Source organism: Physeter macrocephalus, chromosome 10 (genome assembly GCF_002837175.3).
Source record: "Physeter macrocephalus isolate SW-GA chromosome 10, ASM283717v5, whole genome shotgun sequence".
Classification (NCBI taxonomy): Eukaryota; Metazoa; Chordata; class Mammalia; order Artiodactyla; family Physeteridae; genus Physeter; species Physeter macrocephalus.
Window position 1 is genome coordinate 10,293,685 of NC_041223.1, and position 16,109 is coordinate 10,309,793.

Here is a 16,109-nt window from a genome sequence, read left to right on the forward strand (position 1 = left end):
AGCAGTTTCTAGTATCAACTGAAATTTTTATTTATATAAAACACGACATTTTATAATGGTACCAATAAATTATTATATCTATAATAAATATATTATTATTTTGAAGCCAAATTTTCTCCAGATACAGACACTTACAGAAGACCAACCACATATTTTTGGTGTCAGAAGGCACTAAGTGGCTCACTGCACTCAACCACCCAAACCCATGGGAAAAATAAAGACTAATGAAGATCCCTACTTACATTAGAAAATTCTGAAAAAGAAGAAAGAGTATCGGTATCAGGGCAGGTTTCAGATGGGGCAGGACACTGCTGTACTGTCCTGTCAACTCAGTGGCCTCCAGGTTCACTCATTCTGGCCTACTTTGAGAGGAAACATTTACCTGTGGATCAGGCATAGTCTATGCCACCGCCTCAATGAACATCATTTTGTGCTTTGAAAGAAAGAGAAGTGGGGACTTCCCTGGCGGCCCGGTGGTGGAGACTCCCCACTCCCAACGCGGGGGGCCTGGGTTCGATCCCTGGTCGGGGAGCTGGATGGCACATGCCGCAACTAAGGATCCCGCACACCACAATGAAGATCCCGAGTGCCAAAACTAAGATCCAGTGCAGCCAAATAAATAAATAAATATTTAATTTTTTAAAAAAAAAAAAGGAAGAGAGGTAAAATAACAAGTAAACGTAAGACTTGCCACATAGCATTCTACCCAAATCAAGACAGCGAGCTCCAAAGACTTAAAACAAAAGGCACACAGCAACAAACTGTAGAAATGCAGGGGGCATTAAAACTGGTTTAGGTTCATTAAAAAGAAATGGTGGTTTTTATGTCCCTCGGTTGCTAATATTTCCACTGGTGGTAAATTTCAGTTTAAAAAGCAGAGTTATTACGCAATTACTTTACAATATACAAATGTAAACCTGGAGTGTCAGAAGTAAATAGAGACCTCAGGTATAGACCATCAGGGCCTTCCTTCCACCAGAATGAAATTAAAATCCACTCACACCTGATGATCTTGGTTCAGAAAACTGTCCCTGCTGGGTTCCCACTGGTCCAGTAGGAAAAGGCATTAGACTGTGCATTACAAAGACAAGATTTCATTGTCCTGCGGCTTCCTTATTTGTCTTTTCTACCCCCCACTTTAGGGGTAGGCCATAAAGTTACCTGGAATATGTACTTTTCACTTCTCACATGGACTTTTCTTCTCCCCAGGCTTCCCTGACTCATATACACCAGACTCCCAAACTGACCACATGGGGAGAGAGGGGAACCTCTGCAGTCGCTGAGATCTTGGAGACACAGAGCCCACAAGAAGGCCCACGGCTCCCGCATGGCCTAAAGAGTAAGGCTAGGCGCTCAATTAGGCAACCCCAAATCCTTAAATATGTTCAAAAGCAAATGGCTCCTGAGAATATGGGAGAGGGGCCACCAAGGGCATACACAAGCCGTTACTGAAGATTTCAAGATGGCTGCACTTCTCTCATTCAACTTCTTCCTGGAAGCAAAGAGTTCATTTTATCAGTGCTTTTCTTATACACCAACAAAGAAAGCCTTTAATGTAAAATCTGGGAGTCGGAACATGCTCTAACATTCATTTTTCAGACAGGGACACACACGTCCTGAGAAGCGACATGAATTGCTCAAGACCAGAACCTTGGCTGAGACTTAGTCCTGCCTGCCATACAGCATCATCATTACAACAGGTCTCCAGGTCAATACATATCATTTTATCAAAACAAAGTCATCATTCCTTCCATACAAGCCATTATAAGCTGTTCACTTTCATTTCTGTGAGAAGGGGGAGAAAAAGGCAAGGGATATAAAATGCTTCTAATGAATCATTTTTATAATGATCTGATAGTAAAAAATGTTATAGTTAACTATTTATATCAGTCCAGTCTAATAATCAGGTACTATTTAAAACAAGAGAACTCTAGAAAATTAGCTATCAATCAATAAGTGAATACTAAAAACTATGGGTTTAATTTTAGAATTAATGTTCTCACACACGCTGAACGTGGACAACGTGCACAGAGGCACACAGCGCGCAGATCCCACTGCAAACGAACACTACTCTGAACACTTACAAAAGTCAATGGCAGCCCGGTCATGAAATAAAGGGAAAAAAACGCACACACCACAATCTAACATTGGATAAAATGCAGGTCATATGGGAAAAGACAACAATAGTACCTGGAAACTTTTTTTTTTTTAATAGAATGCATTATGAAGAAAAGTGGTTGAGAAAGCTTAGTCACTTTTTTGTGGCTTAAAGCTTTTTTCCCCTCTTTTATTCCAGGCTTAAACAAAGTTCAGTGGGGCATCAAACTGCCTGTTTTAAATTACAGTCTGTATTTTAAAATAGAATGCATGCACGGCATGTTCCTGAAGCTAGGGGGTGGGAGTGTTATTCACGGAAAATTGAAGGCTTGTTGAGTCAATAATCTTCTTTCACACAGTAACAATTTTCAGCTAAAATTTCTTGACCCAAACAAAGGAAAACAAGACCATTCAGTTATTTTACAATTTAGCAAAGGCAAAGAAAAAAGATGAGAAAGAGAGAGACACCTCTAAAATTTTACATTGTGAAGGAAAAATAGAAGTTTTTGCTCTCAGGTAAGAACCTTCTCTACATGTATTTATCTCCTCTCCTAAACTGACAGTTAATATTCAAAATAGTTCCTTCCAGTTCAAAAGAAAAATAAAAGCAATTAACCAGTCCACAAATGCTACTATGAGCTCCTGTTGGTTATATATCTCTTGTTACATACTACAGATGTGTGCCTTCAGTTCCATACAAAGTGGAAATCTGCAAACTAAAATTGACTTCCCAGCTAACTTGGATAATGTAAAGTAAAATGCATTCAACTCAGTGTCTTACAATGGCCATGCCCGTAAAATCTGGAGAAAGCTCGCTACCCCTTCTAGACACCAGTGAACAGGAGAAGCACTAGGAAGAAAAGGAGGAGGCTTTCTGGCTCAACATGCCAAGAACTGCCATTTGTAGAAACAGAAACGGCAGGTTAAAATATGAAAAGGTACCTCTCTGAACATCACTCGTTTTTTCGTTCTAGCATAAAAAATTAAAACTAAAACTCGAAGGAGCTACGCTGTTCATAACTGTCCTACTGGAGCCCCCATGCCCACACGTGAGAATCCCTCACACACGCTGCTCTGTGTGGTTTGTACTCAAGCCCAACACTGCTGCTCACCCCCTTGTGCTCAGAGACGGCCCCTCTGGTAAAAGAGGCTTATGTCCAGGTACGGTTCTGCGGCTATTTGCGTCCAGACCTGGGAGTTCCGTGCACCCCAGCCTGTGAGGCCACAGAGGAGGCTCCATGGCCTCACACAGGTCATCTGAAGAGCCGAAAGGCTGGTCAAAACCTTCCAGTCTCCCATTTATTATGGCAAAATTTGTATGCTGACTTTCTTATTAGCCAGGAATATCTGCATTTATCATTGCTTACTTAATGAGCCTCATTTATCAACTATAGATCATAGTTATCCTTCTATTATCAAAACCAATATCCTGAAAATCAGTTATGTTTCAGCCTTCAGCCTCTCTTCATCTCCAATTTTGTCTAGTGTCTATTTTTTACAGTACTCCTTCATTATTTTTTTTTTTTGGAACTGACAGTCCCATAAAATGGGTTAAAATTCATTTCCCCCATATTTTAGAGGGAAAGCTTCAGAAAATTATGTAAAAAGGTCTACAGGAGGTATGCTTGGTTAAAATGTTTTTAAAAATTAAATGAATTTTTGAAAATAATGCATCACCACTAAGCAAATATCTCAGCTATAATGAATTTAGAAGTACCCATTTATTTCAAAAGGACTGAAAGATCTCAAATTAGAAACACTTTGCACACAAACATTCGAGTTATTTAAAAACAAACTACAGTTCTTTTTAAATATTAATTTATTCAAGCTTTCCATATATTTAGCCTGCTGTAACCTGGAAGAAATCCAAACTGTTAAGGTTTTATTGAACATTCATGTACAGAACAAATATTTAAGTGGAAGATTGTTTTGAAAGAGAGAGAAACATACCTTCCCACTTCCTACAACTTCTTACCTTGTTCAAGGTTCAAGTATTTCCTCTATTTTCAAAATATCACAAAAATACTCTGGGGGATAAAATTACAGAATATCACATCTTAAAGAAATAATCCATGTTGGAAAATAAACATCTGTCAGAGTCACTATCACTTTTCCTAAATTAGGACTTTCAAGTAAGGTCTTTTCATATTTCTCTCAAACTGAATCCAAAAAGAACTGTCGTCTCCATATAGAATAGACCAGAGACTAAAATTACATTTGCAAATTACGGTAAGTCCTAGGTGAGAAACGGAATATTGTACGCTCCATTTAACACTTCTCCAAGATATCAAAGTGTGCCTGTACCTTCAGTTTCAAAATTATGCAAATGGTTAACTGTGTCTGCAGATACTCTCGCTGACAAGACACATCCTTCAGAGGACCTCCTGCTCCATTCACCAGGTGCCCACTTTTTAAGACTTCCATGACTTCAAGACTCAACATACCCTAATAACATTTAGAAAACACTGATAACAGACAGCTGATGTCTTCAGCTGCACACAGGGATTATCACTGCTTGAACACTGAGAGAAGGGGACAACAGATTAAATTTCTCTTTTATTAACTTAGAATTTTTTAAATGTTCAGGATCATTTAAGAACGATCAATCAACAGAAGACAGTTACACTCTTAACCTTTTAATGACAACCACTTAATTCAAGCTCAAGGTACAAATTTTAAAAAGTTTGGAAAAAGTTCATTCAGCAGCCAAACATCTAATTCTTACCTGGTAGACTTTAACTTTTGCAAAAACCTGACAACTAACAGGTTAAGATCATCTTAACAATTTGTATTCTTAGATGGATTGAGAACTTGGTAAATGCAAAACCCGGTTAAAAACTGCTCCACCTAGCTTTTCCAATAGTTTCTAATTGTTCATAGGAACTGTATTATCAAATCCACACACGTAAAATGTCCCTATTAACGTATCATTTTTCATACATGCTTCCAAAGTACATGACCATTTACCCCTAACCCAACATGTGTCATTAAAGATTAATAAAACAAACACACACACAGAAGTATTCTTTTTCAGTAAAGGGAAATCATTGCATGCTCTGTTGCTAATACCTAACCCCCAAAGAATATTCTTGGTAATAACAGTTTTTCAACCATTCTCTTTCAGGCTTCCAATATCCTGTTTAACACCCTCTATTTCAAAGAACAACCAGCATATACTACCTCCTTCCTTTCACAAAGGGGAAAAAGAAATACGTTTTATCTAAACCTCAATACTTCCTTCTAATTGCAAACCCAATACAAGTGCCATAAGCACTATTCCACGGGACATTTAGGGTTTTTACTAAACTTGGACAGATCAAACCCTTTTCACGTCAACCTCTTTAAATGTTTCCTATTTAAGGAAGAAAGGGTCAGAAAGAGGTTTATAATGACCTGATAGACCTTCACAAAGGCCTTTAGAATATGACTGATCATACTTCGTACCTTAGGTAAACAGAATAATGGACCTGCTATCTCTGAAATACAAACCGGTGGCAGGTTTTTCTCTGAAGAAAAAAACGAGTTATTTCTAAACTGAGGAGTATCAGCAACTCTTCAGATCCCTGGAGGAGAAAAAGCACTATTTGCTTAGAACAAGGAAAATAAAAATTCAAAACCCTTTTTTCGGTTTACTTTTTTATACGTTTATAATATGTATAAACAGGTATTTACTGTATTCACTGAAATCATGATTACTGTTTGTCAATTTATTTACTTTTACAATGAAAAATATAGGGCTCCCCCGGTGGCGCAGTGGGTGAGAGTCCGCCGGCCGATGCAGGGGACGCGGGTTCGCGCCCCGGTCCGGGAGCATCCCACGTGCCGCGGAGCGGCCGGGCCCGGGAGCCGTGGCCGCTGAACCTGCGCGTCCGGAGCCTGTGCTCCACGGCGGGAGAGGCCGCGGCGGTGGGAGGCCCGCGTACCGCAAATAAATAAATAAACAAACAAACAAACAAACAAATAAATAAAATACATTATGGTGGTCCAGCGCATAAGACTCTGTGCTCCCAATACAGGGGGTCCAGGTTCGACCCCTGGTTGCGAAACTAGATCCCGCATGCGTGCCACAACTATGAGCACACATGCCGCAACTAAAGGATCCCGCATGCCACAGTGAAGATCCTGCCTGCGCAGCCTAAATAAATAAATATTTTCCTTAAAAAATATACATTACTAAGAAAAGAATGTTTCACACTACTTTTAGATTAATTATACAAAAGTGCCCACTCTTTCTTCTCTTGAAGCTTAAGGTTACCAAAGTAAAACTCAAATGTCATTTTATAATAAAAGAAAATAGTTTTAAGAATAAAACCACCCTGCCAATACAGATACCACATTCATACAATCCTTTAGTATCAGTAGCATATGGAGAACATAGGCTCTCCTGATGTCAATTCAATACCTTGGAAAAGACCCTGTAAGCAATTAAAAGAAAATTCTGCAACTAGGGGAAGAATGTACTTAAAAATTCTTACATAAATTCTATTAGGAAAATACTTACTGAATAAAACATAATAAATACTGTGAAAAGATCCTAGTCTGTTGAGGGTGAGAGGGAGAGGCAAGACAACTATAAAAGTAACTGCAATAAGAGGATGACTAGTAAATGCCATAAGAGATGAAAAAGTTAAAAAAGACTCAACAAAAAATGTATTAAATCATATTTTGAGGGTCAGAGTGCAAACTGAGCTATACTCAATGTTTATAAAATAAAGGAGCTGATAAGCTATAGCATTTGTTTAGACCTTCCACTGTATATTTTACTTAATGATGGCTTCACTTCATATCAATATTAGAGGTAGAAGAAAACTATAGAATGTGCTCAACTTTTAAGTGATAATATTCCAAGGAGATAGAGTCAGTTCTTCAAGCTAATTTTTATATCACATGCTATATGTTAAGATTTGTTAGTAATGGTAACACCAAGCATATGTAAGCTAATGAACCTCAACAGGGAGCAGGCTATATGATTAAGAGGTATAGAAAGCAGTAGACATTATTAAGGAAGATTTGTTCTGAGCTTAGGTCTGAGTGCATTAAGTGAAAAGTAAATATTACTGGTCATGGCACCAAGACAACAAGACGACAAATATTAAGTTATCAGTCATTGGCTTTATGTGGATGACCTGAAGAACTCGGTCAGATGGAAAACACAACTGCATTAGCTACTGAAGATCATCAAGAACTTAATGAAATGCAAATATAGACAAATACCAATTTAAACAATGGTGAGAGGACAACTTGCTGAGAGAACCAAATTCTAGATCTAGCATAAGAAAATGCCTTGATTTCTTGTTATGGAAAGTTAACTGTGTAACAAAAATACACTACAAAAAATGCCCCACATGCAGAAAAACATTACAAACTCTATCAATCTAACTCAACTTAAGCAAAAAATTAAGAAACAACTACTTAAGAAGCTTCCTTCTTACAGTCACATACATAATGGATAAAGACTTGATTATACATTAGAATCATTTTTACCACATATTTTTAAACATACAGATAAGACCCACAATTTCCTTGGTTCAAAATTACAAAACGAGAGTTTACAAATATGATGGATTGCCTTTAACCTTAAGTAAAAAGACAAAATTTGTATCACTAACACTTGAAAAGGAAAAAAACACAGCAGAAATCTACGAAAGACCTAATAAATTCAGCTGTGATAACAAATACAGTTTCATGGTACTTACAGAATCAATTTATCCAAGTTAGAGTAAAATACATATTAGAGCCACACAGAATACCAACAAATCTCTCCCCAAAACTGTAATTACCTTTGTTTTATATAACATATTGATGCAGTGTCTATATCAATAAAAATATATTTGTAAACTCTATATAGAAAAACTTTCTACACAAACAAAACCTGTTGAAAGAAAAGTGGAGCACTAAAATTCATTTAAATAAAGCCAATTTTCATCTTAACAGATTGGGAGCAGGAGGTTTAGGTAGGTACAACCATCCAATCTCCAATTTGTCCTTTATTCAGTAACTGATGCTTCTATGTACTCAGCATAAAACCTGGAAACTTTCCTCTCTAAAAAAAGATTATTGAAATGTTATTGAGTATATGGGTATGGTATGCACCAAATGTCACGTATAACATTCTTTACAAATGCCGGTTCTCAAATGTTTAGAAATAACATAATAAACCTTACTTAATGTAAACATGTTTGAAATTCAAATTAAAATCAAAATTAAAATCAGCATGCTATTTATCTGTGAGTTACAAAACCAAAAAGAAACCACCAATTAGGGCGTTTCTTTTTTTAATAGCTTCGTAAGAAAATTTATATTATGAGCAACCTTAAATCCCCTAGGGAAGGAAGTAAGATAAACATTAAAGAATAAAGTTAGCCATTATATGTATACAAATAGAACAATCCAAAAGACTTAAACTGTTGAAGAATATATTGGTTCACTTCCTAAAATACTCTGAGCTCCTTTTCCAGTAACCAACTTGGCACCATCCCAAAGCAGAACTCTTCAGTTTTCTGGGACTACCACACTTCATTCCCCCCTAATTATGCTGTACAGTTAGCTGAAAGTCAACCATTGATTCCGAAGCAGAGCAATGAAAAGAAGCATAGCCTAGTAGGTGACACAGAAGTTCAAATGGATATGAAGAAAGCAAAAGGTTGCAAACTATTCTTATAGCTATGTAGAAAATCGGTATCAATCTTTCACAAATTCTTCAACCTGTAAAACAGTACACATCACCAGCCAATGACAAACCTAAAAAGTTGGGCTTATCTAAAACACTAAAAATCCTGTGGTAAAAAAGTAGAATTCACTGTCAACCACTGCCCACCTTCCCATGAGTCAATTTCAATTCCCTAAAACCACAAGCCAATTTCCAAATGTTCAGCAAATGTGGCATTTATCAACAGCATCCACGTGCATCTGAGGATGCAGGCGCGCGCACACACACACACACACACACACACACACACACACACACACACACACACACACACACACACACCATGTTCACCAAGCTGTGAATTATCTGCTGGAGAAAAAAGCTTACAGCTTAGAACAGAGTCCATTACCTTTTTCGTTCCTTCAAAAACCAAATAACTAGATAATAAATATTCCAATGTGACTAAAAAATGACCACAGTAAATTTTACCCACTTCCCACCATAGAAATAAAAGCTGTAAAAATTAGAGTTTCAAATACATGTGCATCAGATTCAAAGATATTACACATCCTGTAGCCATCACTTACCTTCTACTCTACGGCTACATATAACTTAAAAATGGTATGGTATGCGCCAAATGTCATGTAAAACATTCTTTACAAATGCTGGTTCTCAAGTGTTTAGAAGTAACATAATAAATCTTACTTAATGTAAACATGTTTGGGATTCAAATTAAAATCATGGCTAGTCTGAGATCCTGTCTTAAATACGACTTCTTAATAGAGATTAAGCAATAACAATGTCTTCAAATCAAAATATTTTAACAAGAAAATATATATAAAAATTTGCACAAATATATTCTTTGAATTTATAAGGAATATCTCATTTAAATGAGGTTGCCCATGGCGGGATAAAAAAGAAAATTAAGCACAGGTGAACTATTTAAGGGCATTAACATGTAACCTATAAATTAGCTACTACTCTAGTCAATATATACCCAATAATTTGCTAATGGAAATACTTATAAGCTGTATTTTCCAATTTTAAACAAAAATACTTTCTTTTGGGTGAAAAAAGATTGGGTGACTTCTCATTACATGAAGTCCCAGAAGAAATTCAAACTACCACTGGATGCTTTATCTCATTCTTTGCCAAATGGGAATTTCCTTGACATGTAACTCCTATACAGATACCTCTGTTCTGAATCACTACCAGAAAGCAACAGGCTATGCAAAGCACAACTGTACAACAGAAACACCTTTCTGACACAACACCTATCAGCCAAATAAAAGCTTCCAATTGGACTTAGAGATACCTACAACACTGGACTCGGAGACACCTACAAATGAAATAGACTTATTCAGGACTACACAGCTCCTTTGAGAAGGAAACTGTAAAATAAAAATTAATAAATCACAAATATATCTGAAATCCATAAGCTTCTCCCCCAAGTCTCAATATAAAGTGGAATAAACAAAAACAAATGCTCTTTTTAGAAATCTGTAACTCAATGAATTCCCAAATCAGTACATTAATAGTCTTACTGGTAAACTTGATGGTCTTTCTTGTTGTATTAAGTTCAAGTCTTCATGGTTAGGTTTTCCAGGAGCCAGAGGAGGTTGAGACCTAGTTCCATAGCCTTCCTGAGACATATCCTAAACAAACACAAATATAAAGAAATATCTCAATGAGTTATAAGCTTCTTTGGTAATCAAGATGAAGCAAAGGCTTATCACAAAGTATCAACTCATCTTACATTTAAGCAGACATCTATGTTATAATTATCATTTCTGCAACACTTTCTCAAAAGCAAAAATAAAATACAAAAAGGTAGTGAATCATCAAGAGCAAAAATACATATAATTAACAATTAAATTTATTATGCAACCATACAACCTAAAGACCATATTTGAGTTCTGTAGGAAGGTGACAGTCAGTAAAAGAAGGGAAAGAAAGCCAGCTATAACCAAACTCTCTTAAACCAGAGCAAACCAAAAGCTCATGTTATTGTTTAATTCTGATTTTGGTTGAACCGTCTTTAATATTACCTTGAAAATGTTAAACTAATTAATGAAAACTTTATTATCAACTGACTTTTAATATGCCTTCTCAGCAACCCACAAAACAACAGTTATTAAGCTGACAGTATCCTGGGGTTTCTACAAAACCAATAAACACTCACGTATAGAATTTCATGTTCACGTGGCACAGTTACCAAAGAACCACAATAAAGAATAAAACAGCAGTGGGGAACAAAACACACTAAAAAAAACCTACTGAAGGAGAGAAACTTATCAGTAACACGGCCTTTCTGGCATCCTGTTGAACACTTTTCCAGGAGGAATTCTGCATGGTTTCAGTATTATGCTGAAATATAAACCAAATACCACACCAAACTTACTGTATGTCAGATCTCTAGCTGTTTAACTATGTATGCTCAGTTACTAAACATTCTACCCCCATACACCCGAAGTCAAACAGCAGGACAGAGTGTCAAATGCTTATTATAGCATGTCTTAATTGGCACTGAAAGTTGAAGAACCAGTTTCTGATTGGGAAGAAAAAAAAAGAATGGAAAATATCACTTAAAAATAAAATTCTCTCCTTCTTCCCTGTCAGTTTAAGTATGTGTTAGAATTAAAGAAACATAATATACAAGTTCTACTTCCCCTGTTAAATTCTCAAAATATTACTTTAAAAATTAATGTTAATGAGTTGAAACCCTATAAAAAGCTTCTGCTGCCCCACCCCTTTCTCATACAGTATACACTTAAAATGACACAGCTTCTTAAGCCAAGAAACTTTGGACCAATAGCTGGTACTGAAAGTACACAAGCTGTACAAACTAGACGTAACTGGCCAAGTGTTGGTGCAACCTGCCTTCAAACAGGCTCTGAAGCAAAGAGCATGCCAACAATCCAGCATTTCCCAAGCAACTCTTCTTCCCTTTACATAAACCCCCCAAACAACAAATCAAGATATCTAACCTCTAACAGCAGTGCAGCATGCCCATCAGTACTATACTTTAGTAAGAGAATTACACCCAGTTGTCCAGGTTTTTATCTGATAACATTTAGGTGAGGTCTCCCAGCACAGGCAGCCCAAGGATATTTAAAAGGGTAGCTCCTCAGCTGGCTGCTGGCAGAGGGTAACAATTAGACTCGGGGGTGGGGTGGGGTGGGGGGAATCTCTCTCTCTCTCTCTCTCTCTCTCTCTCTCACACACACACACACACACACACACACACACACACACACTACTTGCTCTGGATCCCAGACTTTCACTTGTCACACGGACTTCCAGCTGCATGTCCTGCAGGTTCCTTCAGATTAACAGCGAGGACTTCAAAATCAAGCTGGGAACAAGGCCTCCATTCAGGGACCTTCACCCTGTTACAAAAACCCCCCCACGAAGGAGCAGAACAGTCTCGCAATGGGCAAACAAACTAGCAGACCCCCACCTGTGCCTCAAACACACACATGTGCACACGAGGTTTACGGGCAGTGCTTAGACACTTGTTTTAGTAAACTGTTAAGAAACAGGAACAGGCTCACACGCCCTATGCTTATAAGCCTTTTAAATTTCCTTTTGTTTTCTCTTTGTGACTAAATGAACTGATTTTTAAACGAGCTGAAAAAGACCGTTACAACTACAGTAAATACACATTTTAATGTGGATACTGTCCGCTCTAAAATAAGCAACACTGAACTAACAGACTATGAAAGCCATCAGGAAATTTTACTATGACTTTACATTTCATTTTTTAAGACTTAAAATTTTTAAATAATTAGATTCCACCAAAATCTCAAACACTATTCTTAACCACAAGAGGCTTTCAGTTATTAAATACAGCTGGAAATAAAACCAAAACAAAATTTAGTGAGAATCACTGAAAATGGAACTTGTTCTGCTTCAATTTATGTTTGAACATAAGGATTAATTTAACTGAGAGAACATCCAGAAAAGGTACCAAGTTTTAACCTAAAACAACCATCATCTATATATAACTTACACTGGGACTAATAAAGTCTACATTTGGCAGCTTTAATAAAGATGTAAAAGTTATATATCATAACAAACCTGAGCTTTTTCCCCTTCAGAGCTATATTTATTTTCTGGTAGGTACTTATTTTCATCTCAGGAAAAGTAGGTAGGAATAAGTAATTTAACAGACAACAAGAGGCCAATGTCTGTATTAGAAAATAAGAAATACGTTCAGCACCATATTTTATAAACAACAACTAAGCACAGCCTTCATGTTTAACACATCACTGTAGTCTCTGATATTCAAAAGTTTAAGCCAGTGCACACTAGCCTGCACACTAGTTCACACACACAGATTGTCACTGTGACAGATACACAGCTGTTACTATTTAAGAGAGCATCACACTGTGATAATGGTACAACGCAAAAGGAGCCACACAAGGGAAGCGTGGTTTATCCTTTCAGAGTCCTTTATCAGTATTATTTTTCTTCATCTCACTCACAAGTTTTTCACCACTGACAGATTCTGGTTTTAACCATCTTTATGTTATAGATCAAAGGTAAAACGGAGACTGACTCACAAAACAAAAAACGTGTGAAAAGAGCTTGAGATGGGGCTTATACACATTTGTTTCAGAAGTGTTCACTTAGATGTTACTTTTAATAAATGTCTAGGGACTTCCCTGGTGGCACGGTGGTTAAGAATCCTCCTGCCAATGCAGGGCACACGGGTTTGATCCCTGGTCCGGGAAGATCGCACATGCCGTGGAGCAACTAAGCCCGCGTGCCACATCTACTGAGCCTGTGCTCTAGAGCCTGCAAGTCACAACTACTGAGCCCACGAGCCACAACTATTGAGCCCGTGTGCCTAGAACCCATGCTCTGCAACAAGAGAAGTCACCTAAATGAGAAGCCCGCGCACCGCAACGAAGAGTAGCCCCTGCTCGCCGCAACTAGAGAAAGCCCGCGCGCAGCAATGAAGACCCAACGCAGCCAAAAATAAATATAAATAAATTTATTTTTAAAAATGTCTAAACATTTATTGAATACCTTGTATGGACCAGTCCCTTCACTGGGTGCTTAACATCTTACAGTGTGAAGGATGACCAGGAAGGAAACACTAGTTATACTGTGCTATTGTAAGGAAGGATAAGATCAAAACTATGTCCTGGCTCTAGTGTAAAGGCCAAGAGCAGGAGTACTTCTGTTTTCTTTTATAATGAAATGAATTAAGTACTAATGGCAACATGGGACTATGAAGAAAATGTAGAATAAAATGTCAAGGACAGGGCTTCCCTGGTGGCACAGTGGTTAAGACTCCGCCTGCCAATGGGTTCGAGCCCTGGTCCGGGAAGATGCCACATGTGGCAGAACAACTAAGCCCGTGCGCCACAACTACTGAGCTTGCGCTCTAGAGCCCGTGCTCCGCAGCAAGAGAAGCCACCGCAATGAGAAGCCTGCGCACCGCAACAAAGAGTAGCCCCCGCTCGCCTCAACTAGAGAAAGCCCACGCGCAGCAACAAAGACCCAACGCAGCCAAAATAAATAAGTAAGTAAGTAAGTAAGTAACGTCAAGGACACTTATAAAAAAATCTGAAAAGGAAAAATATTCCCATGGTATGAGTTCAAAAGATACAAAGAGATAAACAACGAAAAGAAAGACTGTCTCCTACTTCCCAGGATCCCCTCCACAAAGCTTACTGCTAGTAGGTTATTTATCTTTCCATAATCATTCAATGCACAACCAAGTAAAAATGTGAATTTAAATCCTTTTTCCTTTAAAAACAACTGAAGCGTATTTGCTGTACACAGTCTATTTTGCTACGCAGTATTGTGTTAGTCAGTTCTGTGACTTATTTAACCAGTCCCTATTGATGGACATTTAGGTTGTTCCCAGTCTTTCCCTACTTCATACAGCACTATAATAAACATCCTTGTGCATACATCCTCAGCTGAAATACTTCTGTAGCGTAACTCTCCACAAGGGGAACTTCTGCCAAAGGGCTGGTACGTTGAAAACTTTGATGGAGGCTGGCAAAGTGCTCTCAGCAAAAGAAGTGTCAATTAACACTCACAGTGCATCACCTGGCTAAAGATGCTTACCTTGGCATCCGGGTGTGCCCAACTACAGTACAGAAGGCAGCAAACTCAGACCAGGGGAGAGGTGGGAGGACTGGTAGATAGTAACAGGAGAAAACAATTTAGACAAACAAACAGTTGTGGTACTAAGGGGTTGGGGAGGATAAGCCAAGAAGCTAGCAAACGCTGCTTGTCTTCAGAGTCCTGCAGAGAGAGCTTCAGATCTGAGACAAAGGCCACAGGAAGCCACTATGGCTTCGAGATCTAGAATGTGGTGACTCTCATGTTATTTAAGAAAGGTTTTTCCAATAATCACAAGTACAGATGTACTAGAAAGAGAATGATGATGGTACTTATTACTACTGCAATAATCTAAAGTGAGGTGACGAGGATTTGAGTAGCCTCATAACATCTCACAATATCTAGGTCAGAATAAGTTCTCGCTCCTCTTCTCTTCCTGCTTTGGAAACTCCTATCATCAATCCCAAATACTAATGGGAAACAGATAGGGTCCTGGCACGTAAGACACTGTAGTGGAGAGGAGGGTGCAATCAACTCCACAGAGAAAATGCCTGCTGGCCACACAGGGCTGCCAGTCACATGAACTCAGCACTCTGCCCAAGAAACTTCCCGTGCTACTGACCTATTTTAGTTTGTAGATACATAAATTTAAAATATCCTTTCCAAAAAGAAAACAATATAAACCTATAGAGTATCCACTTCGAGAATGGACCAATCACCCCCCCTGCCTCCTCAGGAGCGCCCTAATGGAAACAGTACTAACTAGGACAGCTGACACTGCGGGCAGGGCTCCGTGACAGGTGCTGTGCACACTCCACCTTGACAATAACCCCAGGAGATGGTCCCTATTATCTATCATCTTGTTTTTTACCATGAGGAAACAAAATCTTAAGCAATTTGCACAGCTAGTGTCTGAGCACTTTGCTAGCATCTCAACGTGATGGACACATCTTCATTTCCACCCTAACTGTACTCTACAGACAACTGTAAGCTTCAAGCACTATCATAAGGATTTGATGTAATTTTAACTTTTAAAGGTATTATCCTAAGCTTCCACCTATTCTCCTAAATTCCCTTTTCAAAAATTATGAATCTTAAGTATTTTGTATGTGGGATACTTCCAAAACATTCAATTATAATATTATGAATTAAAAAGTATTGGGCTTCCCTGGTGGCGCAGTGGTTGAGAGTCCGCCTGCCGATGCAGGGGACGCGGGTTCGTGCCCCGGTCCGGGAGGATCCCACGTGCCGCGGAGCGGCTGGGCCCGTGAGCCGTGGC

At 38.3% G+C, this 16,109-nt stretch overlaps 1 protein-coding gene across 4 annotated transcripts in view; it reads right to left on the reverse strand.

Annotated features, from left to right (window-relative positions):
- The window catches only part of ARID1B (AT-rich interaction domain 1B), a 455,213-nt gene that overhangs the window by 262,244 nt on the left and 176,860 nt on the right, over positions 1 to 16,109 (reverse strand). For all 4 annotated transcript variants that reach the window (XM_024122602.3, XM_055087421.1, XM_055087420.1 and 1 more), the window contains exon 4: positions 10,291 to 10,401. In XM_024122602.3, the coding sequence (XP_023978370.2) occupies positions 10,291 to 10,401 (111 nt within the window). The remainder of the gene's footprint in view (positions 1 to 10,290; positions 10,402 to 16,109) is intronic.